This window comes from Amphiprion ocellaris, chromosome 19 (genome assembly GCF_022539595.1).
Source record: "Amphiprion ocellaris isolate individual 3 ecotype Okinawa chromosome 19, ASM2253959v1, whole genome shotgun sequence".
NCBI lineage: Eukaryota > Metazoa > Chordata > Actinopteri > Pomacentridae > Amphiprion > Amphiprion ocellaris.
Genome location: NC_072784.1, coordinates 1,083,474 through 1,105,595, shown reverse-complemented (window position 1 = coordinate 1,105,595; position 22,122 = coordinate 1,083,474). Strand labels below are relative to the sequence as shown.

Genomic DNA, 22,122 nt, shown 5'->3' with positions numbered 1-22,122 from the left:
TCTTATTGGAGATCTGTCTTCAAGTACAACCACAAAAATATGAAAATGTTAACAGCTGCTGTTTTGGAATATTTCCACATAAAGAAGCTGCAAGAAATGACAACAAGCTCATTGCAGTTTTCTTAATTAACTTTATTCACATACAAGAAAATGAAAGTGCATTTTAATGTGGAAATGAGGATCAACATGAAACCACTGGTGCAAACACAGAAATTAACCATGAAAAGAAAAAGCCTTTAATTATTTCTTTAATAACGTACACCCCATAATCCCTACTACCTTTTAATTTCATGCAGATAGTCAAAAAATATTATTTTAAACTTAATAAGAACATTAAAAATCCATTGACAACCTTAATAGAAGTCTTTGTTCATAATTGCTCCTCCAACTGTCTGATTCCACCTAAACGAGGATTCTCTGGATCAGCTCTCCTGTGTGTCTGTGCTTTATTGGAATATAATCAAATAGGGAAGATCTAACTCATTCTTACTTAAAACTGGAGCAAACTGGTGACAGAACTGTCCTGTTGAAGTCTTATCCACAAGCATCGTGTGATTCCACCTTAAAAATAACAATGTCAGGCATAAATGAAAAAGGCTTTATTACTCTCCACCAGAATTACAACTTTTAGAAGCACCTTCAAGACCACTGACATCTTTATTTTTATTATACATAACTGTCATTAAATTAATAATAATATACTTTTTAAAGTTACATATTGTGATTGCTTAACCTTCTCAGAAAAAAAATACACAAAAAGCAAACCAAAAGGTGCAGTTCTGCTTAGGAGATTAAGATTCTGGCTATATATTAGCTATGTGGTGATATTGTCAAGTCTATAACATTTCAAATAAATGCATAAATGCACATATGCAATATCGACAGTAACAAAGAGATTTCTATCCACAGAAGTCATAAGTGCTGCTGTTTTATTCACTGCATCAACAACTATTTTGTCCTTTTTTGCTTTAATAACAGAAAGTTTAAATTCTGTTGTGTGTATAAAATGAACCTCTAAGAAGAATCTCTCTCTGTACATCACATTATTATTTCCCTTCTTCCTCCTCTGCTGTAGCAGGAAACAAAGTGAAGGACTATATGATGGTTCTGTTCTAAGCGTGATGTTTAAATGATCTAAGCTGATATTGAACCACTTCTACTGAGCTGTAAATAAACCAGAGTGATGTCAGTTCTGTGAGGATCGCTCGTTAAAAAATACATGCCTGTAATTTTAAGTATTTTTTGCTTTTACTGGGAGTTGTTTCCGGGATAACGTGACTTTAGGGCCAAAGCCACTTCATATTTCTGCTGCATCTGCATCACTGGTTTGAAATGAGAGCAGTTTAGAATCAGTCCTCTTCATCAGCCTCCTCCTCCTCCTCCTCTCCAGGTGCTGCTGTTGGGGATCCGCCCTCCGCCGCCTTCTTCTCCTTCTTCCACTTCATCCTCCGGTTCTGGAACCAGATCTTGATCTGCCGCTCCGTGAGGCCCAGCGCATGCGCGACCTCTATCCTCCGTCTCCTCGTGAGGTACCGGTTAAAGTGGAACTCCTTCTCCAGCTCCAGCGTCTGGTGGCGCGTGTACGTCTGCCGTCCCCTCCTCCTGTCCGGACCTGCGCGTAAAAGACACATTTCCAGGTATACAGGTGATACACTTTATTCTGTGGCCTGGATTTAGATTTTAGCTCCGCTGCATCTTCAAGCATCATTTTAGCAGGAAACCTTGATGCTCAACAAACAGGTTTCAAAATAAAACAACCTTCGTGCATCACTGTCACTCTGGGGCCTCACTCTGCCACTGCCTGTCGATATAAAGTTTTTTTTGTTTGTTTGTTTTTTTAAATGCTTACATTTGCAGAACAACTGGAATCCATTTCAGGTCATAGAATACAGAACACCAGAACTAAACTAATAAATATTAGAACAGTGGGTTTTTGTCTTCATATACCAATGACACGTTTAGACTCACTGAGGGAGGTTCAGGATGTGGAAGTCACAGTTCACCAGAAAACTAATAAAAATGAAAAATTAAATGCATCAAAAGTACTGAAGGTAAGTCCAGAATTATAACAGCTTAACCAGGGAGTATTATAATAAAAGATTAAACTAATGGTTGTAATTCCTGTTTTAATAAGTGCAGTTTTCTTTAATATTTTCATTAAATGAAATTACTGAATATATTTTGGCTCAGTGTGTGGGATTTTGCAGTGTTTTGGTTCGAGATGTTGTTTTTCTCTTTGGTCTGTTGTCTGAATACCGTTTCTACCAAGAAATAAAAAGATGATGAAATGTTTGAAATGACCAAAAGAAAAATAATTACGGTTATGGCTGAAAAATATAACATGCAAATTCCAGTGCAATAGGGTGAAATATTCAAATAATAAACTAGTTAAATAGCATTTTTATTTTCATCAACGGATGAAAATTTCACATTTTAGAATCTGAGTTTACCCAAACTCTCCTCATTTTTCATTTTTCTTTAATTATTTCTATCCCCCAATCCCCAAATATCCTTCCATTTGTTAATTTTTTGACAACTGTATTACATCATATAAATAAAACATGAATAAATACCATTTTCTTCATGTACACATCCGCATTCATTACATTAAATACATTATGTACATTTATCTTCAATTAAATCTGGAGGAAGAACTCAGTGCTTGAATATACACTTTTACACACAGTTTTATGTTCTGCAGTATTTCAGTTTTACCATAACTTCTGACATCACACTGATTCTGGAATGATTAGTTAAATAAACCTCTCTAACCTCTTGTCTAAACCTGTGAGTCTCGGTCACCTTCAGCTCAGACCTGGTGGCTTCTTCTAGACTTCTCTATCCTTCAGCTCAGACCTGGTGGCCTCTTCTAGACTTCTCTATCCTTCAGCTCAGACCTGGTGGCCTCTTCTAGACTTCTCTATCCTTCAGCTCAGACCTGGTGGCTTCTTCTAGACTTCTCTATCCTTCAGCTCAGACCTGGTGGCTTCTTCTAGACTTCTCTATCCTTCAGCTCAGACCTGGAGGCCTCTTCTAGACTTCTCTATCCTTCAGCTCAGACCTGGAGGCCTCTTCTAGACTTCTCTATCCTTCAGCTCAGACCTCGTGGCCTCTTCCAGTCTTCTCTATCCTTCAGCTCAGACCTGGAGGCCTCTTCTAGACTTCTCTATCCCTCAGCTCAGACCTGGTGGCCTCTTCTAGACTTCTCTATCCCTCAGCTCAGACCTGGAGGCTTCTTCTAGACTTCTCTATACTTCAGCTCAGACCTGGAGGCTTCTTCTAGACTTCTCTATCCTTCAGCTCAGACCTGGTGGCCTCTTCCAGATTTCTCTATCCTTCAGCTCAGACCTGGTGGCCTCTTCTAGACTTCTCTATCCTTCAGCTCAGACCTGGTGGCCTCTTCTAGACTTCTCTATCCTTCAGCTCAGACCTGGTGGCCTCTTCTAGACTTCTCTATCCTTCAGCTCAGACCTGGAGGCCTCTTCTAGACTTCTCTATCCTTCAGCTCAGACCTGGAGGCCTCTTCTAGACTTCTCTATCCTTCAGCTCAGACCTGGAGGCCTCTTCTAGACTTCTCTATCCTTCAGCTCAGACCTGGAGGCCTCTTCTAGACTTCTCTATCCTTCAGCTCAGACCTGGTGGCCTCTTCTAGACTTCTCTATCCTTCAGCTCAGACCTGGTGGCCTCTTCCAGATTTCTCTATCCTTCAGCTCAGACCTGGTGGCCTCTTCAAGACTTCTCTATCCTTCAGCTCAGACCTGGTGGCCTCTTCTAGACTTCTCTGTCCCTCAGCTCAGATGTCAGACCTGGAGGCCTCTTCTAGACTTCTCTATCCTTTAGCTCAGACCTGGAGGCCTCTTCTAGACTTCTCTATCCCTCAGCTCAGACCTGGTGGCCTCTTCTAGACTTCTCTATCCTTCAGCTCAGACCTGGTGGCCTCTTCTAGACTTCTCTATCCCTCAGCTCAGACCTCAGACCTGGTGGCCTCTTCTAGACTTCTCTATCCTTCAGCTCAGACCTGGAGGCCTCTTCTAGACTTCTCTATCCTTCAGCTCAGACCTGGAGGCCTCTTCTAGACTTCTCTATCCTTCAGCTCAGACCTGGAGGCCTCTTCTAGACTTCTCTATCCTTCAGCTCAGACCTGGAGGCCTCTTCTAGACTTCTCTATCCTTCAGCTCAGACCTGGAGGCCTCTTCTAGACTTCTCTATCCTTCAGCTCAGACCTCGTGGCCTCTTCCAGTCTTCTCTATCCTTCAGCTCAGACCTGGAGGCCTCTTCTAGACTTCTCTATCCCTCAGCTCAGACCTGGTGGCCTCTTCTAGACTTCTCTATCCCTCAGCTCAGACCTGGAGGCTTCTTCTAGACTTCTCTATACTTCAGCTCAGACCTGGAGGCTTCTTCTAGACTTCTCTATCCTTCAGCTCAGACCTGGTGGCCTCTTCCAGATTTCTCTATCCTTCAGCTCAGACCTGGTGGCCTCTTCTAGACTTCTCTATCCTTCAGCTCAGACCTGGTGGCCTCTTCTAGACTTCTCTATCCTTGAGCTCAGACCTGGTGGCCTCTTCTAGAATCCTCTATCCTTCAGCTCAGACCTGGAGGCCTCTTCTAGACTTCTCTATCCTTCAGCTCAGACCTGGAGGCCTCTTCTAGACTTCTCTATCCTTCAGCTCAGACCTGGAGGCCTCTTCTAGACTTCTCTATCCTTCAGCTCAGACCTGGTGGCCTCTTCCAGATTTCTCTATCCTTCAGCTCAGACCTGGTGGCCTCTTCAAGACTTCTCTATCCTTCAGCTCAGACCTGGAGGCCTCTTCTAGACTTCTCTATCCTTCAGCTCAGACCTGGAGGCCTCTTCTAGACTTCTCTATCCTTCAGCTCAGACCTGGAGGCCTCTTCTAGACTTCTCTATCCTTCAGCTCAGACCTGGAGGCCTCTTCTAGACTTCTCTATCCTTCAGCTCAGACCTGGTGGCCTCTTCTAGACTTCTCTATCCTTCAGCTCAGACCTGGTGGCCTCTTCCAGATTTCTCTATCCTTCAGCTCAGACCTGGAGGCCTCTTCTAGACTTCTCTATCCTTCAGCTCAGACCTGGCGGCCTCTTCTAGACTTCTCTATCCTTCAGCTCAGACCTGGAGGCTTCTTCTAGACTTCTCTATCCTTCAGCTCAGACCTGGTGGCCTCTTCCAGATTTCTCTATCCTTCAGCTCAGACCTGGTGGCCTCTTCTAGACTTCTCTATCCTTCAGCTCAGACCTGGTGGCCTCTTCTAGACTTCTCTGTCCCTCAGCTCAGATGTCAGACCTGGAGGCCTCTTCTAGACTTCTCTATCCTTTAGCTCAGACCTGGAGGCCTCTTCTAGACTTCTCTATCCCTCAGCTCAGACCTGGTGGCCTCTTCTAGACTTCTCTATCCTTCAGCTCAGACCTGGTGGCCTCTTCTAGACTTCTCTATCCCTCAGCTCAGACCTCAGACCTGGTGGCCTCTTCTAGACTTCTCTATCCTTCAGCTCAGACCTGGTGGCCTCTTCTAGACTTCTCTATCCTTCAGCTCAGACCTGGAGGCTTCTTCTAGACTTCTCTATCCCTCAGCTCAGACCTGGTGGCTTCTTCTAGACTTCTCTATCCTTCAGCTCAGACCTGGTGGCCTCTTCTAGACTTTTCTATGCCTCAGCTCAGACCTCAGACCTGGAGGCCTCTTCTAGACTTCTCTATCTTTCAGCTCCACTTCCTAACAAACACATCTGGCTCGGTAAACAGCATAAAATGCTGTCCTAATGATGTGCTTAAACCGTGGCTTCAGCTGTTGTCTATGGGAGCTGCTGTTCAATATTTACCTCACACCCTGTTTGCCATTAAAGGAGATAAACTACATGACTAATGGGGGAATTTAAAGCAGAGAAAAAAGTGCAAAATCAGACCCACCGTGGCCTCTGATGTGCTATTGAGCCGCTTCGACCAGTTTCCTCGAATTAATACAGTTAGTGGAAATAGACTCACAGGACTAATGCTGAGGGTCAAGCTGCTGGCGTGGAACAGCCATGCTAGAGCAGCGCTAATTTAATTTAAAGAAAAGGGAAAAAAGATCCTTCCACTGCTATTCATGTGAAATATGCACGAGTGTGTGCTGAGTGAGACCACAGAATCCATCCTGACCTTCTGTCTTCACCAGGTCATGCAGCGCCTGAAGGTTAAAGAGAAACTGGGTCACATTTTCACAGCTCAGAGGTCGTCTGTGGGCCACACAAATGTCTAAACTCATTTCCTCTGCAGAATCAGAGTGCAAAAAGAGCTCCTTCTGCTGCATCAACAGCTCTGGGAGGTGATGCTTGAGATCTCTGCTAATCTGGTGCTGAACTCTGCAGCCTCATGACATCTTTTAAGTATTTTTTTTAAACTTTTGTGCTGCGTTGATAGTGCTGTGACGCTGGTGAATGTCTAAATAAGCTCCAGGCTCACTCTGCCGGTCATCTGAGCAGCAATAAAAAGGAGTGACCAGCCTGTAAAAAGTCACTCTGGGCTTTGTGACTGTTTCTGACGACTTTAACTGCATTTGCTGGTGTTTAGTGAAGGCTCATAAAAGTGTGCTGGAAAACTTTCCATTGGAATCCTCAAAGGGTCAAACTGTGAGCAGGAGAGAAGAACACAAGGAAATACTATATTTATCTATGTGTATATTTAAATAGGAATCATAGGTACTATAAAATAATTAACCCTCGTGTCGTCCTGTGGGTCAAAACTGACCTGTTTTAAAGTTTGAAAATGTGGGAAAAAATATTTTCACAGTGAAACTTCTGATGTCTATATTTTCAAAATTTTGGGGGAATTTTTTGGTGGAAAAAAAGAAACGTTAAAAATGTTTCTTGAAGAACATTCACAAAAAATTGTATGTGAATGTTCATCAAGAAAATACTAGAAGTTTTACTGATATATATGGAATCATTTTAGATATTTTTAGGATTTTTTTTGGAAGATTTTTACTCATTTTTTGAAAATATTTACAAGAATTTTCTTGCCAAATTTGAGGGATTTTTAAAAATAAAACTTTTATGGGAAACTTTTAAGGAATTACTGAAATTTTCTTCCTGAATTGGAAATTTTCAGAAATTTGAGGAATTTTTTCGGTGAATTAAAAAAAAAAAAATCAGACGAGGAAACAATAGTTTTTGGTGCCCGTAAATGAGGACAACAGGAGGGTTAAATGCTTTAGCTACATGAAGCAAAGTTTGCATCATCTAAATCTAGAAATCCGATCTTGCGGTCCTGACCTCCGTATTTCAGATATTCAGCCTATTTGATCCTAAATGACACCAGCTGTAATGAATCCTTCCAGTGATATATGAGCAGTTGTTCCTGTGTGTGTGTCAGTGAATTGCCACTGCTGTCTGGATGAGCTCAATGTGTCACCGATGTACAATCACACGCCGTCATAAACTGGTTTTCAGTGATTTCAAGCAATAATGATAAAACTTTTATCATCGTTTCTTGATAGAAGCTTTGTCAGGTTTACTGTCTCACACACACACACACACACACACACACACACACACACACACACACACACACACACACACACACACACACACACACACACACACACACACACACACACACACACACACACACAGTCATGTATTTCCTATCTGCAGCTGTATTTGATTTTTAATTTCATTGCAAAAATAAATTAATTTTATTCAGATAATCACTATATATTTACCTGTGCTACTCCTACTTCTATTTAATGACAATATATTATTATTTATCTCCATGTGTTTATCTGGTTTTCATTCATGTCATTACATATCTTTCTTTTTTTCTTATTTTACTGTTTGCAACAAAGAACTATTCTTCTTTTTTCTCTTTATCCCTGCAACAACTAATGATTTGAGTAGAGAGATAAGCCAGAGAATAAAAAATAAAATAGCAGTTACACAATACATATTCTCTGTGGTATATATTTGGTTATAGCCTTCAGAAATGTCTGGCTCAGGACCACCGTGTGTTTTGGAAAGCTATTTCTAACTGTATTTCTTTACAAAGCCCATTTACTGGTGTGAAATAATCGCGCCACCCCTATTTAACTTAAACACACATTTCTTTACCTCATATGCTTCCTAAAAGCTACACCAGAATCTTTTCCCTCCCCACACATCATGTTTCCCTCTGTGCATAACTGCGCGCAGCCTCCTCCGTGGTTTTATTGAAAGCAGCGGTCAGTACGTGTGAGTGACTGCAGCGTGGAAGTGTGCGTGATTAAGTACGTGTGCGTATGTTTATTTCTGCGCCACTTCCTTCTCGCTACATGGCGAAGTGACACTTTGTGTGAGTGTTTGCGTGCGTGGTGAGAGACAGAAAAACAGCTCCACTGCTTATTTTCTGTCGGCGGTGATTTGTTCGTGCGCTCGAGTTGGAGTTGGGAATTTCTCTGGCCATCTCCAGCAACAAGGAGCTGCATTGTCCTCTCACTCTTCCTCCATTTTTCTCTTTCACGCACAGACACGCAAGTTGGACAGAAATCCCTGTATAAAACAAGCAGTGTGTTGCTGTGTTTTTGCTCGTCCCCGTCAGAGCCCGTCTGATAAGCGCTCGTGTGTTTGTCTTATTCAGCGGTGGAACATCCGGGGCTTCTCCCTCCAATCATCTCCCGACGCCTTGGACTGGAATCGGATCTAAATTAAAATCTATAAATTCATTATACAGGCTGGCTGCTCCGACCCCACCACGCCCCCTCCCTCCACGCACACATGCACAGACCAGAGAGCAGAGAAAAGATTAGAAGTGCCAAGAGAAAGAAATATGTTTTACTCTCCTCTCCGGCATCTGTGTGTGTGTTTGCGCGCGTGTGTTTTATTCACATATTTTCTATTTTCCTGTAATCCAAATCAGATTTTATTTCATTTTGTTTTATAGTGTGTGATGTTAGGAATTATTCTGACTATGGAAAAGCAGACAGTTATCCGAAGACTACATTATGAGTCTCTTTTCTTAGCTCGTAAAAAGTGATACTTAATTTCATTGTTGTTTATTACATTTTTATGAAAATATATATATTATCCGCGGCCCTCACTGCTCCAGTTTCCAAAAGAAAGCTCCAAACAAGTTTCCTCATAAGAAAGCAAATGAAACACGATTAATTTTATGATTTGATTTTCATCTTTTCACATAGTCTATCACACAGATCTCCAAATGAAAGGCACCCACAGAAGTTGCTGTGCACCCTTTCTATCACACGCACACAGAGGGATGGCACGGTGGCGAAAAGTTAAAGAAGAAGCCAGTGGCGACGACAAAAAGCGGTTTAGTAGTTGCCAGGATGCCCCAACTAATGAGGAGTGACATGATTTCTGCAAAAATTATTTTGAAATGACTGTGCCCTACAGTCTCGGAGTAAGAAAAATGTATTTAATTTAAAAGTTACCAGTTATCTTTACGTATCAAGTAGATGGATCGATTTTCGTGACGTGAGCCAGCTTTACGCACACATATTCATGTTAAACACGCCACTAAAAATACATGGGCGCGCCTGGCCTCCACTCAGTTGCGCACTAATGGAGGGCGAAGAAGCTTCAAAAAGCTCTTATGTCTCCTGTGCTGTTCCGTGTTTCTATTTTGAGAGTAAAAAACATCTCCTTTACTCACCGACTCTCTCACCATATTTCCCAATTTTGACGTGTTACCATTCAGTATTTAGACTCAAACATAAAAATTCTCTTTGTGCGTTGTGTGTTTGTTGTGATCCGAGGCCTCGCATCCATTCAGCTCCCAGTCCGCTGCTGCCTCACAAAGCCGTTTTTACAATCGGGGGAAAGGGCAGGCATTCAGAGATCAAACCCATCTGCTAATTTATAATGTTTATAGTATTAACGGATTGCGGTGACAGTACAATTGCACAACAGGCATTCAGTGGGCCTGCTAGTACTGACAGTGTAACACAAGGTATCAGGACGCAGAGGTGAGCTGAGCCAAACACTGAATATGAGCATAACCGTGAACGCCGAAGAGGAAGATTTTCTTCATTTTCAAACAGGTCAGGATAAAGCTGCAGCCACCCCTGTCCCCTGCTTAAACACAATACCAGCTAATGAATATTCACAAAGTCTTAAATTATGGTTTTATGGAGGTCGCAGAGCCATAAAAGATCTGCAAAGAGAGAGAGAGAGAGAGAGAGAGAGAGAGAGGTTTTAAAAAAAGTGACAGAGAGAAAGAGACAGGCAGGCATAGTTCAGCTACCGGCAGTGGCCGCTGCGCAACCGGGCCAACAGTTTAAAGAGCGTTTAACGTAATTACTGGGTCCAACACACACACACACACACACACACACACACACACACACACACACACACACACACACACACACACACACACACACACACACACACACACACACACACACACACCACTCCAGCTCACTTATGACCGCTCACAAATCATCTCATCACTTCTCATAACTTTTCCACGCACGTCTCCCACCCCACTCCCCTCCCTTCTCACCTGAGCTTCTCATCCAGGGGTAAATCCGCAGCCTCTCGTCGTTTGGCTGCCGCTGCCCCGGGCTACTCTGCCTCCTGCAGGCCGCCTCAGGAAAACTTGCAGCCAGTGAGCAGAGCTGAGGCCGACCGGGGAATCTCTCCGCGGGTTGCCCTTGCAGAGCAGAGCACAGCGGCCCAGCTCCCGGCGAGTTAAAAGCACCTCCTGTGCGCACTTCTGTGGGGTTGAGAGGATGCTGAGTACCCCCGATGCTCCCGTTCAGTCCCGAAAGAGACGAGCTGAACGATGAAGGAGAAGAGGAGGAAGGGAAGGAGGAGGAGGAGGAAGAAGAAGAAGAAGAAGAGGGAGGGAACGGGAGCCTACCTCTGCCTCTCTCACTGGAGACATGATGGTGTTGATATCCGCTGGACACGAGGGCGCAGGAGGAAGACACGGCAGGAGAAGCAGATGAAGACGGGGAGGGAGAAGTTTGAGAGTCTGTCAAGAGCAGAGCGGGGCAGCTCGCGGCAGCTTGTTGGTATTTGGAAAACAGCGCGTTGGCGAAGTACAGCGAACTCATATTTTGGCGCCGATGATTTGTAGACCCGGGGCGGTTTAATGTCGGCTTTTTACGAGGGACTGTGAATTATTGGCGCGGTGTTACTGTCTAGATTTACACAAAAAATCACCCCACCCCACACTTTTCCTCCCCTACATCCCATTGCTTCTCCGACCACGTGATGGCGCGTCCATGTGATGTCAAAATGCCCAATGGCCGACGGGGTTTCCCTGTGGATGTAATATTATAATGGAAGAAATTAGCAGCAACTCACATGGAGATAGCATCTAACACAATCAATACGGAGCAGCTCGGAACGTGTCCACTAATCACCCAGCGTATGTAGAGCTGGAAAACAAAACGGCTGAGGCTGACAAACATCTAGTTCAAATTTAAATCTTTTACAGCCCTGCGTGGCGGGTAGGAAGCGGGTGAAGTCGTGCTCAAAAAGCGGAAAACAACATCAGATGTGATGTTGATTGAACTCGGAATGGAGACACATGCGTAAAGTTGCCGAGAAGACTGAAAAAGGGAGATGGATTTCCCCCGTTTTCAGTGTCTTACCCCAAATCCTACAGTGCGGAGACCACACAGGCAGAAGAGACAGTCACAGAGCAGAACAAACAGGGAGGCTGTTGTGTGCACAGTGGACCGCTGCCTGCTGGTCAGAGCAGCCAGAGATGAAGTGACTCATGGAATGACATTACATCTTCATCACATCGATGAAGATGTAATGTCAACAATGTGTTATGGAAGCAGTCAGACCACGTCACTTTGAAAATCATTCTGCAATAACGCCCAGCATGAAATATTACATCTGCTGCAGCTTGAAGAGGCCGCACCCCACTTTAATTCAGCTAATAATCAAAACACAGAGAATTACAGGTTAATATTTCTTACGACTCTGTCGCGCTCCTTGAAATATTAGAGCTATAAACTAAGCAAACAAACTAGAAACCCAAGTGGTTGTTAGAAGTGGGAGAGGATGTATGTTTCAAAGAACAAACACATTTCTGAATCCATTACAGAGAGAAGAGCCAAACTGCGGGACGTTCGACATAAACCACCTCCGCCTGTGAGTACAGATCTGATTAGTTCTGCTCCTTGGCGCTGGATCCTTCCTCGCAGGCAGGAGAAACTCACCTGGCGTGCAGGTGTTCGGTGTTTAGATCCGTACCCGTGACGTTGACCTTTCCCCGTCACGCAGCACTGAGTTCAGCAGGATAAAATCTCTGTGCTGAGTGTAATGTTTAACAGGCCAACGAGGATGTATGCGTGCGTAAAGGTCTGCTAGATGTGTTTTTTTTTCTAACTGGAAGGATGTGGGACAATTAGAGGATTAGAAAGAGAAGGCCTTCCTCCTGTGATCGGGTTTTGTATGAACTCCACTTTGTAGCTTTGGTATGTGAGCACTAAGCACTGGGCGCGTTATGCGTAAAACCTCTGAACCTCCTGTTGCCTTTAATTCGTTCACCATTTAAAATGGTAAAATGTCGTTTCTGTTTGTTTCAGCTATCCACACAGTTGGAAAACAGAGAATGGACTGTTGTGTGCGTAACTCCGCGTGCTGAATCATCTATAATCACAAATGAGTCCATCACTGAACAGAGAGGTGGTGCACCAGGAGCTCTTTGAACAGGTATTTGTCAAACACACGTGATACTGTAATACAACAGAGAAGTCCAAAAGCGTTCCAACTCTGAAAAGCAGAGATAAGCTTCCACCACCAACTGTATTGGTACCTCAGACCCCTAATAGCCCCCACAGCTACAGGTTCATTCTAGTTGGGTTTTTGGTGATTTAATGAACAGTACATTCCATTGAGAATTCACACCACTAAGACTAGTTTTTGCATCATCAGTCTTGTAACTGTTCAAACAGCTCAGTGTTCTAATGCAGCCAAATTTTTTTTCACCTTTAGTGTTCTCAGTTGGTGCATGTTACTAAATTAAATTAGATTCACACATGCTAACTAACTCCAAACACCAAACTCATACACAGGTCCAGTGCTGATCAGTTTCTGGGTCCTGGGAATGCAGTAAAGCTTCCATGTGAAGTTAGTTGAGTGCATTCCCCACTGCTTAGTCCAGTCAGGTCCAGATACAATAGTCTGAGTGTTGTTTTGGTATCCTCTTCAGTTTTCTTAATGTTAGAGGCTAAAAGTGAGTCTGAAATAAGTCACAGACTTTACTGTTCTATCATATGTTGTATCTATAAAAATATTAAAATTTTGTCAATTAAACTAAACCACAAAGTCTTGATAGATGAACCCATCTGATAGAGCCTCTACTAGTCCTAGTTTAGTTTATTTGCTACAATAAGTGCTAATTAGATGTGATGTGATCCACATGTTCTGGAAGAGCTACCCAAAGTGAAACAATTAACCTTGATGATTCTATCAGGGTTATTTTAACTTCGGCTCCAGATTACTTTTTTAACAGAAAGTCTGAAGCTTTAGGGTGGTTTGGCTGCATTAGATGAATTGTATTGTTTCTGGAACTTGGCCCACTGTAAAAAGCTTTGATATTTCATACTTTACTGGCTCCATGTTGGCCTTTTGTGTTTGTTAATATGCCTCTGTTGGGAAAGCAGGGCTAAATATTTAGAGTTCTCTTTTAACAAATGATCTTAACTGCTCACTGGAGCAGCCAGATCTGCGCTCATCTGGTTGTATTAGCAAATAAAAATAAGGTGCATCAGCATCCAGTACGAAATGTCCCCAGGTAGGGTTATTGTACACCTGATCAGGTAAATATTTGGTGCTTTGCTAACACTGGGACTGTACAGGATACATGTCCAGGCTGAAAATCCATGCTGAGTGGGTTTGATCTGCCCATATGGAAACAATCCAACCTCAAGTCCTCATAGTGATGATGATGGAAGGCAGTGTAATGGTGAATATAGAGGTCTGTAATAATGTAAGTGGAGGTGGAGGACCAGGCCATAAATAAAGCCATGTTTAGATAGATGTGGATTGTGTGTGTGTGTGTGTGTGTGTGTGTGTGTGTGTGTGTGTGTGTGTGTGTGTGTGTGTGTGTGTGTGTGTGTGTGTGTGTGTGTAAGGAGGGGTATCTGTTGTTTTAAGAGGAGATTTCCGAGTCGAGGCTTAAATGTTTGGCCCCGTGAACTGAACGGGTTTATCAGTCTGGGAGCTGACAGAGCGCACAGGGATGAAAGGGGAAAGTGTGGATAAGAAGAAGCTACAGCTCTGAAATGAACCCTCATCACTTCCAATTAACGGCAGAAAAAGACGCAGTTTTATTACATTTTTTCCTCGTTTTTATTTTTATGAATGTTCTCTCTCTTTTTTTAATCTGCACTGTGCGCATGCTTTTTACCCAAAAAGAGAAAAAGGAAGACAACATAAAACAAACACCATCGATCAAAAAACGAACTAAAACGACAATTAGAGTGTGTAAAAAAGAGATCCGACCTACTAAAACGGCATAAATAGGCAGTTTCATGTTGTTGGAAATTTCATTAATTGCTACGTCATCATCATCATCATCAATCATTGCCATAACAACAACAACATAGAAGTGAGAAGTACAGTAAAAAGTGCACCATCATCATCATTTTAACTTAAAAACTATACAGCTGCCAAAGATAAAATTGTTAATGATAAACTTCTAACAATATAGAAATGTTTCCACGATAATTGTTCCACAAAGAAAGGAAGCTATCATTTTCTTTTTTCTTTTTTTTTTTTTGCTTGTTTTAAACACTAGTGTAGACTATGTTTGTTGGATTGATTCACCCCCACCCTCGTCAATTTTTGATTTTTTTCCAGAGATTCTGTTGTTTTTTTCAGACAGAGGCGCGAGGCCCCTCCAGTCCGTCCAGCTCGCCGTTTTTCTTGTTTTGCGCATTTTGGAGACCCGAGTTCCCTTCCATGGATTGAAACAGTGGAGACAGCGGGGCAGTCCAATGGCCTCAGTTAAGACAAAAACAGTCCCTCACCCACCCTCCCCTCACCCACCCTCACCCCATCCTGTCCAGCATTTACACACACCCAAACCTCTCCCCCTTCACTCTCTCTCCCCCTCACCCTGCTCCTTATTCTTTTTTTTTTTTTTAATTCTCCTCCCTACATTTGCTTGTGGGTTTTCTCGCAGCAATCCTCGTTCACGGAGGCCTGTGACCCCGCCGTGCCCGCCACCGCCACCGTGCCTCCTCCTCCACCTCCTTCTCCATCGCCGCCTCCGCCGCTGCCTCCACTGCCGCCGTCCCGCAGCTCCTTCTCCCTCCTCTCCCTCTCCACCGCCTCCTGCTCGCTCTTGCTGCTCGGGAACTTGTCCTTGTTGTTCTCCTTCTTCCACTTCATGCGGCGGTTCTGGAACCAGATCTTCACCTGCCGCTCCGTCAGCGCCAGCGCGTGCGACACCTCGATGCGGCGTTTTCGGGTCAGGTACGGGTTGAACAGGAACTCCTTCTCCAGCTCCAGGGTCTGGTAGCGGCTGTAGGTCTGTCGGCCCCGCCTCCTGCCCGCAGCTACTGGGGTGGAGGTAGGAGGGTGAGGAGAGGGGGAGACATTATTAGAGGCAAAACTACATTCTTGCACCGTCACACCAAATGACTAGTTTCAATTATTATGCAACAATCTGTAGATTTAGTTTTATTTTGATTTATCTTTTCACAATTTGTTGATTAATCAAGGATAAAATGTGAAAAACACCAAATGTGACATCTTCAAATTGCTTATTTTCACCAACCAAAACCCTCAAATGATTAATTTACAGTGAAATCAACGAGAACATTGTTGTAACAAATGATCCACTGGTTGTTCCAGAACTGTTTAAACATTTAGACATTTAAAACTTTTTGGTTGGATTTAGAAGTTCTGGTTAAGAGGATGTAATTTTGGTAAAGTGCCAATAAATTCCTTTGTTCCATGATTGAACATTTGACTGCAGTGACCCTAAATAAATGAACATTTATAGAGTTTAGCTTCAGTAGGATGTCCTTAATTAAAGGTAGTGAAGAAGTTTTAATTTCAGAGCATGCGCTGTGGATTCAAACACACTCCTCCAGTCCATCAGAAGCTCCACCGCACCCTCCCCATAGCTGCACCCATCAAAAAGTCTCTTATATAACGCAGACAAACCTACTGAGCACTTCCAGAAGTGCACATAAATATTTGATGCTATAAATACATCGTAAACACTTAAAAGGGGGAAAACTGATCTCGCACAGCAGAGATCGGAGCTGGAAGATTAAGGAGTAACTTCTTCTCATGACAAGCAAAGATTTTTAATTAGAAATGGTGAGATACAATGAAAAGCGCAGATAAGGAGGAATTATTTCTCCTTCTGATCATTTACTCTGCTGTTAGGAAACAACGCAGGCTGAGAACCGGCTGTACATACTAAATAAACACACACTTTCTGCGCACAGACTGGGAGACATTAAGTCACCTGCGTTACAGAAACCACTAGAATATGCGCACATGATAATATTTTCTATTATTCCATCAAACCGGCTGATATTATAATTTTAAATGACCTAAACTCCTCTGAATGAGACTGTGCAGAACGTGCGTAATGGCATCTTTACGCTCCTAATAAACTACAAGTTGTTTTTTGCAGAAAGTGGGCGAGATGACGCATAAAATGACACATTTAATCAGCATGAAAGTCTGGCAGAACATTCTCCACGTTTTATACAAGGAGGACATTTGTGTACGTGATTATATTTCCATAAAAATGTTTGTCATCCTCAGATTATTGTGCTATAAAACCGAAGCGCTGCGCCGTGGACAAAATATGCCAGTGACCATAAAAGCTTTGAGTTAAAAAGAATAAAAATTCTGCTTCTTAGTCACTGATCTGAAGGAAAACTCCGCTTTTTGCGTTGATTATTGTGAATTCATCTTTAAACAACAATGTAAGTGCCGCCATTTTTCATATTTCATCTTTTATTTCTTGAAGCGTCTTATCACCAGGAGTTTCTTTGGAGCTCTCTCTGATCCAAACACACAGAGTCTGTTTCAGGACAGTAAAGTTTCAGGATTAAATTAAAGCAGAGGGCTATGACTTTGATGGAAGCGCATTTAGTGTTATAATCACATATAGAAGTCCAGTGCTATCTGGCCTGATCTCATTATGTTCTGCTTCAAAGCCTGAAGGTAAAGGGTGAAAACATCTTCTGTATCCATTATGCAGTGGAACCACAAGTCCTGCAGGTCGGATTCTAATTTTTAAAAAGAGCAGTGACCCTTGTGGTCTCCTCAGATTTTCATAGTGTCAATCTGAGCACAGAAAGCTGCTTTTTATTGCAAAGCAGTCGGCAGGAGAAGACAAGAGAGTCTTTATGGAAATGCGTGGACTTGTCAGTGATGTGAACGTCTTGTATGTGTTATCTGTCACAGGGCTGGCGCCGTGATTTCGTGCTATAGGGACTGGAGGGAAGTGGACGCCACATTCACTGCTGTCACCAGCCATGAATTAAAGGAAATGGAAAACACTTTCCTGGATTAAAAAAAAAGGCACGATCTGAATGGTTTTTGATTGGGCAGCGTGCACGGAGAATTCAACCCCCAACCTGTCCGTGGCACGCTGTGCATATGCAGCTATTTTAGATTAATAAATGCATTTTTTTTATTATTTATTGGCTGTTTTTCTGGGTTAGTATCTGTTATGGGGTGAGGAAATGATACAAGCTTTGGGACTGTGAACATTTTAAGGCCTATTACGTATGAAACCTTTGCAAAGCCAATTAAATAAGCACTAAACAAATGCACAGCAGTTGGCAGTTGACATTTGGAGGAAGGAGGTTTCCACTAGTGGCCAGAGAGAGCCGAGGCGAAAGGAACTAATGCCATTACAGATATACATTCATTCACCGGCCTAATCACATTTCTATTCCCTTTTTTTCCTCGTGTTTAAAGTCGTACAGCGAAAATGATTTATCAAGACTCCCAACTAAGGGGTGAAGTCGTAAAACGGACTCATTCGCGAGTTTAGAGTCAAACTCGGATATTAAACCTCCTGCTTGGGGGCTCAGGAGTGTTTCCAGACATGTTCAGCCAGCAGGAGCCCCTCCATCGGTGAGGACACTCTAACATAGAAGGTGTGGAGGAGGCGAGATCCCTCTTTATAATACAAATTATGAAATGTCCCCCCTCGTTAAAGGGAAATTTCCGAGCCAAACGTGGAGGGCAGCAGCTCCATCCTCCCGTTTCACCCACCGAAAGACGCCTCCGCCTTTCCCCTGCTTTTATAACTAATAAATCCTCACACCGAGAAGCGATAATATCCTATCAAAGCCGCGCACTGGCTTGTAACTGCGTGCGCACACAGACCAGCCGCGGACCTTTAGCGGCTCAGCCTCACGGGCTCTGACAAGCCTGGTTTCCTGTTTGGACTCGACTTTTCAGCCCCCGGATGATCAGAGCTGCCTGCTCGCCGTTAAACCCGAGTATGGTGTTTGAAAACTATTAATCATGGGACTAATCACTGTCAGCGTCGGTAAAGAAGTACCGAAGCCCTCATGAAGTCGTTTCCCCGTGCGCCTGAGTGCGGCCGGTCGTATTTAAAACCGGGGATGATTTAGAAAAAGAGGGAGCTTTTACACACACAGGGGAGCCGGGAGACAACTGAAGTCAGTGAAAATATAACAGAGGCTTTAAAGATGTAAATTATGAGTGTTTATAAGCAGCACACAGTCTGAAGACGCCAAATTGCGGGGAAAAGTTCATAAAACCGGGCGTAAATACGAATTAGCCGCTATTAGCCGCTTACTGTTATCTTTAGCAGGGCGCGTAAAAGCTCCGTGCTGTAAGGATGGAGGCAGACAGAGAGGAGATCTTAGGGGACCTGGGTTGCTTTTTAAAAAATTTATTATTTTTCTATTTTATGATTATAATCATGAAGCCACAAAGTCCTGTACAGGCCATAACCCGTCTGCAGCAGCACTTTAAAAATACAGCCGAGAACATAAGCAATAAAATAAAAGCTCCCCCTCTCTCACTGTCTCTCTCTCTTATATACACACACACACCAGCACAACACACACACACACACACACGCACACCAGCACAACACAAGAAATATGGGCTCAAACAAAATAGGCTACTATACATGCCAATCCATTCCCAGCTCTCTCTCTCTCTCTCTCTCTCTCTCTCTCTGTCTCCCTCTACGCCTCTCCAACACACAAAAATGCCTCCTTGCATAATCAGTCTTATTGTGGTGTTGCTTTAAGCCATCAATTACAAACCCGGCTTGCCTTTAAAGCAAATAATTGTTTTTAAAAAACACGTTTTTTTCTATTCTATAATGAGATTTATAATCCATTTCTATTGAACCAATCCAATATTGGCCGGCTGTTTGAGCTACAAACACACACAAAACTAAATGTTCCCACAAAAGCAGCTTCACCCTGAGACACACACACACACACACACACACACACACACACACACACACACACACACACACACACACACACACACACACACACACACACACACACACACACGGCTTGCAGGATGATTTTCATATTGGAGGCAGCAGATCAGACAGGTGTGAGAGTCTGGAGATCACACACGCTGTGAAGTTGCAAGAAAATAGTCCCTTTATTGTCTATATATACACACCAGCAGATATGCACACACACATGCACTCCCGCCCTGCTTTAACCCCTCTGGAGAACCGGCCACCGTGTAGCCAAATAATCCCTGAGACCACAGGCAAGTCGTAAAGGCCAAAAAATGAAGAAAAAAAGCCGTAAAAGTTTAACCCGGGTCAGAGTCTCATGTCTGAAATGATTGTGTCTGACTGGAAACAACCTCCACCAACTCCCCCCATCTGCCCCAAGCAGGGCTTCTCAGTGTGAGGGGGTTCTCATGGAGAGGTCTCAGAGGTTCCGTTCTCTCTCCTCTGCCTCCCCCCTTTTTTCCATCATCTCCAGCCTGTTCTCCTCTGAGCTTCTATGTGGCCGGGGCAATATAACCCTAAACTCATTCACAAGTTTTGGTGCTGCCAATAAAGCCATAAACGTGCTTTTGTCTCCCGTTCTGAACTCTGGAAGCCCCAATTGCCCTCCCTAAATTGTCGCTGTTAGAGCCACTTTTCCAACTTTCCCCCCACCGTTTCCTTACATTTTCCTGCTGGAGGAGAAGCAGCAGCGTTTTGCTCCGACATGAACACTCACCTCGCAGGGAGAAGAAGGCTAAAATAGAGAAAGAAAAAGAGCCCCTGAAGCAGCCAGACTCTCCGCTGTCTCACCTTGCGGCCTCATCCAGGGGAAGAGCTGCGTCGGCGAGGGGCTCTGCTCGGTCCCCTCCGCGTCCTCGCCGCCGAGTCCCGGCGCGCCTCCGAGCTTACAGTCGCTGTACTGGACCAGATCCGCGTCCTGGGCCCCGAACAGCGTCTGCCGCTGCAGGGCGTCGTATCCATAGAAGTTTCCCGGTTCGCCGTGGCATGTGACCGCGCAGGGGCTCTGCTGGTACGGGTTGCTGGGCAGCGTGGAGGCGCTGTGGTGGTAGAAGTCCTGGATCTGCGGAGCGTGCTGGAAGGTGGCGCCGGAGCCCGGGCCGTACACCACGGTGGGCCGGCTGCCGGCCAGGTCCTGCGCGAAACCGCACTCGTAGTAGTTCGGGCGTAACGAGTCCCCGCTTTTATATTTGGAGAAGAGCGAGTTGACGAAATATGAACTCATCTTTTGTGTTGTTTTTAGTTTGTGTTCGGCTCGGTAGAGTCGGAGTGGGGCTGCAGGAGGCGACCGGCGGCTTTCGGTTGTGTTTTCTTTTTCTTTTTTTCTGCTGCTTCTGTCGTGCGGTGTGAAGCAGAGACACACAGACAGAGGAGCGGAGCGGAGCGGAGGGGAGGGAGAGTGAGGCAGGTCTGCCGCCGGTTGTCGGTGACCGTTGTTGTGGTGTTTCCCCCCTCACGGCCACAACACACCAGCCGGTCTCGGTGTGAGTAACGGTGACGGCAGCCGGCCAGAGCAGAAACCACCGCCACAACAACAACAACAACAACAATCACACCGATTCCATAAAATCTCCAGCGAGGAAGAAGAAAAAGAAGAAGAAGGAGGGGAAGAAGAAGAAGAGAGTGAAGCGGAGGAGGAGGAAGGGCTCGTGCGCATCACAATTCCGGTGTTCGCGCTGTAAGCGGGAGCCCTGTCGCGCTCTCAAACGGGTTTTCCGTGATTTACTCCTCTGCAAATGAGTTGTTTCATATTTTTTCTCCCTCTCTCTCTCCCTCTCTCTCTCTCCCCCACTGGCTCTCTCTGTTGTGCGCGCTCACTCTCCCTCTCTACTCTCCCCTCGCGGCTCCGGTGTGTGTGGTTGTGTGTGTGTGTGTGTGTGTGTCGGTTTCAGGGATAATTTGCATCTATTATCAGTTCTTCATCCCATTGGCTTTTCTAGACAAACGTGCACCAACTACTCGCGCACATTAACGCGCACTAAGACTCTTTTTGCACTTTTCCCCCGTTATTTTGCGCGTGCACGCACGCGCCTGTAAACCCTATAGATGATAGTCCGGGAGCTCCGCGCGCCTGTGATAATGCAAAGGAAGTGAGAGAATGAGGAAGGAGAGGAGAAGAAGAGGGGGAGGAGGAGTGTGAAAAAAAGAATAGGTGCAGCATCAAGCGAGGATTGGAGGGGGAGAAGGAAGGGGGGTTAATGAGAATTCTGCCGCTTTGCATCTGATCAGTACACACACATGCACACGCACACAGCACACACACAAACTACTCTTCCAGCCAACCAACCAAAAGAAGAAGTGATGGATTTTTTTCTACTTTGAAGCTGAGATTGAGGTTGGTTGATGATGGTGGTTTGAGTGCGTGTGTGTGTGTGTGTGTGTGTGTGTGTGTGTGTGTGTGTGTGTGTGTGTGTGTGTGTGTGTGTGTGTGTGTGTGTGTGTCTCATTAATTGCTGCTTCTCATTTCTCTCCCTGAATCCTTGTGAGAGCGCGTGGCTGCAATGAGAGCGAAGTGAATGAGGCCCGAAAATGTCAGAGAGCTCGGCAGAGAGAGGTTAACTCACACTGAGGAGAGAGCAGAGAGAGAGGAGTGGAGGGGTAGCGCTGCCCTAATTGGTATGGGTTTTAACAAGTACTTGCCTATAAATGTAATTGAGGTTTTAAAACCGG

The 22,122-nt window shown here is 44.4% G+C and overlaps 2 protein-coding genes across 3 annotated transcripts; both read right to left on the bottom strand.

Annotated features, from left to right (window-relative positions):
• Positions 1-584: 584 nt before the first annotated feature.
• Positions 585-11,633, bottom strand: hoxb7a (homeobox B7a). The gene is made up of 3 exons (XM_055005225.1): positions 10,843-11,633; positions 10,483-10,695; positions 585-1,612 (listed from the first exon to the last, which is right to left on the bottom strand). The coding sequence occupies exons 1-3, from the start codon at positions 11,036-11,038 to the stop codon at positions 1,350-1,352; spliced, it is 672 nt and encodes a 223-aa protein (XP_054861200.1). The 5' UTR covers positions 11,039-11,633; the 3' UTR covers positions 585-1,349.
• A 2,618-nt stretch (positions 11,634-14,251) lies between these two features.
• Positions 14,252-21,543, bottom strand: hoxb8a (homeobox B8a). 2 transcript variants are annotated; one of them, XM_023269752.3, is made up of 2 exons: positions 20,245-21,543; positions 14,252-15,511 (listed from the first exon to the last, which is right to left on the bottom strand). In XM_023269752.3, the coding sequence occupies exons 1-2, from the start codon at positions 20,675-20,677 to the stop codon at positions 15,105-15,107; spliced, it is 840 nt and encodes a 279-aa protein (XP_023125520.1). In that variant the 5' UTR covers positions 20,678-21,543; the 3' UTR covers positions 14,252-15,104. The 2 variants fall into 2 exon arrangements, with proteins under 2 accessions (XP_023125520.1, XP_023125521.1); XM_023269753.3 differs by having other exon boundaries at positions 14,252-15,508; positions 20,245-21,542.
• Positions 21,544-22,122: the final 579 nt, after the last annotated feature.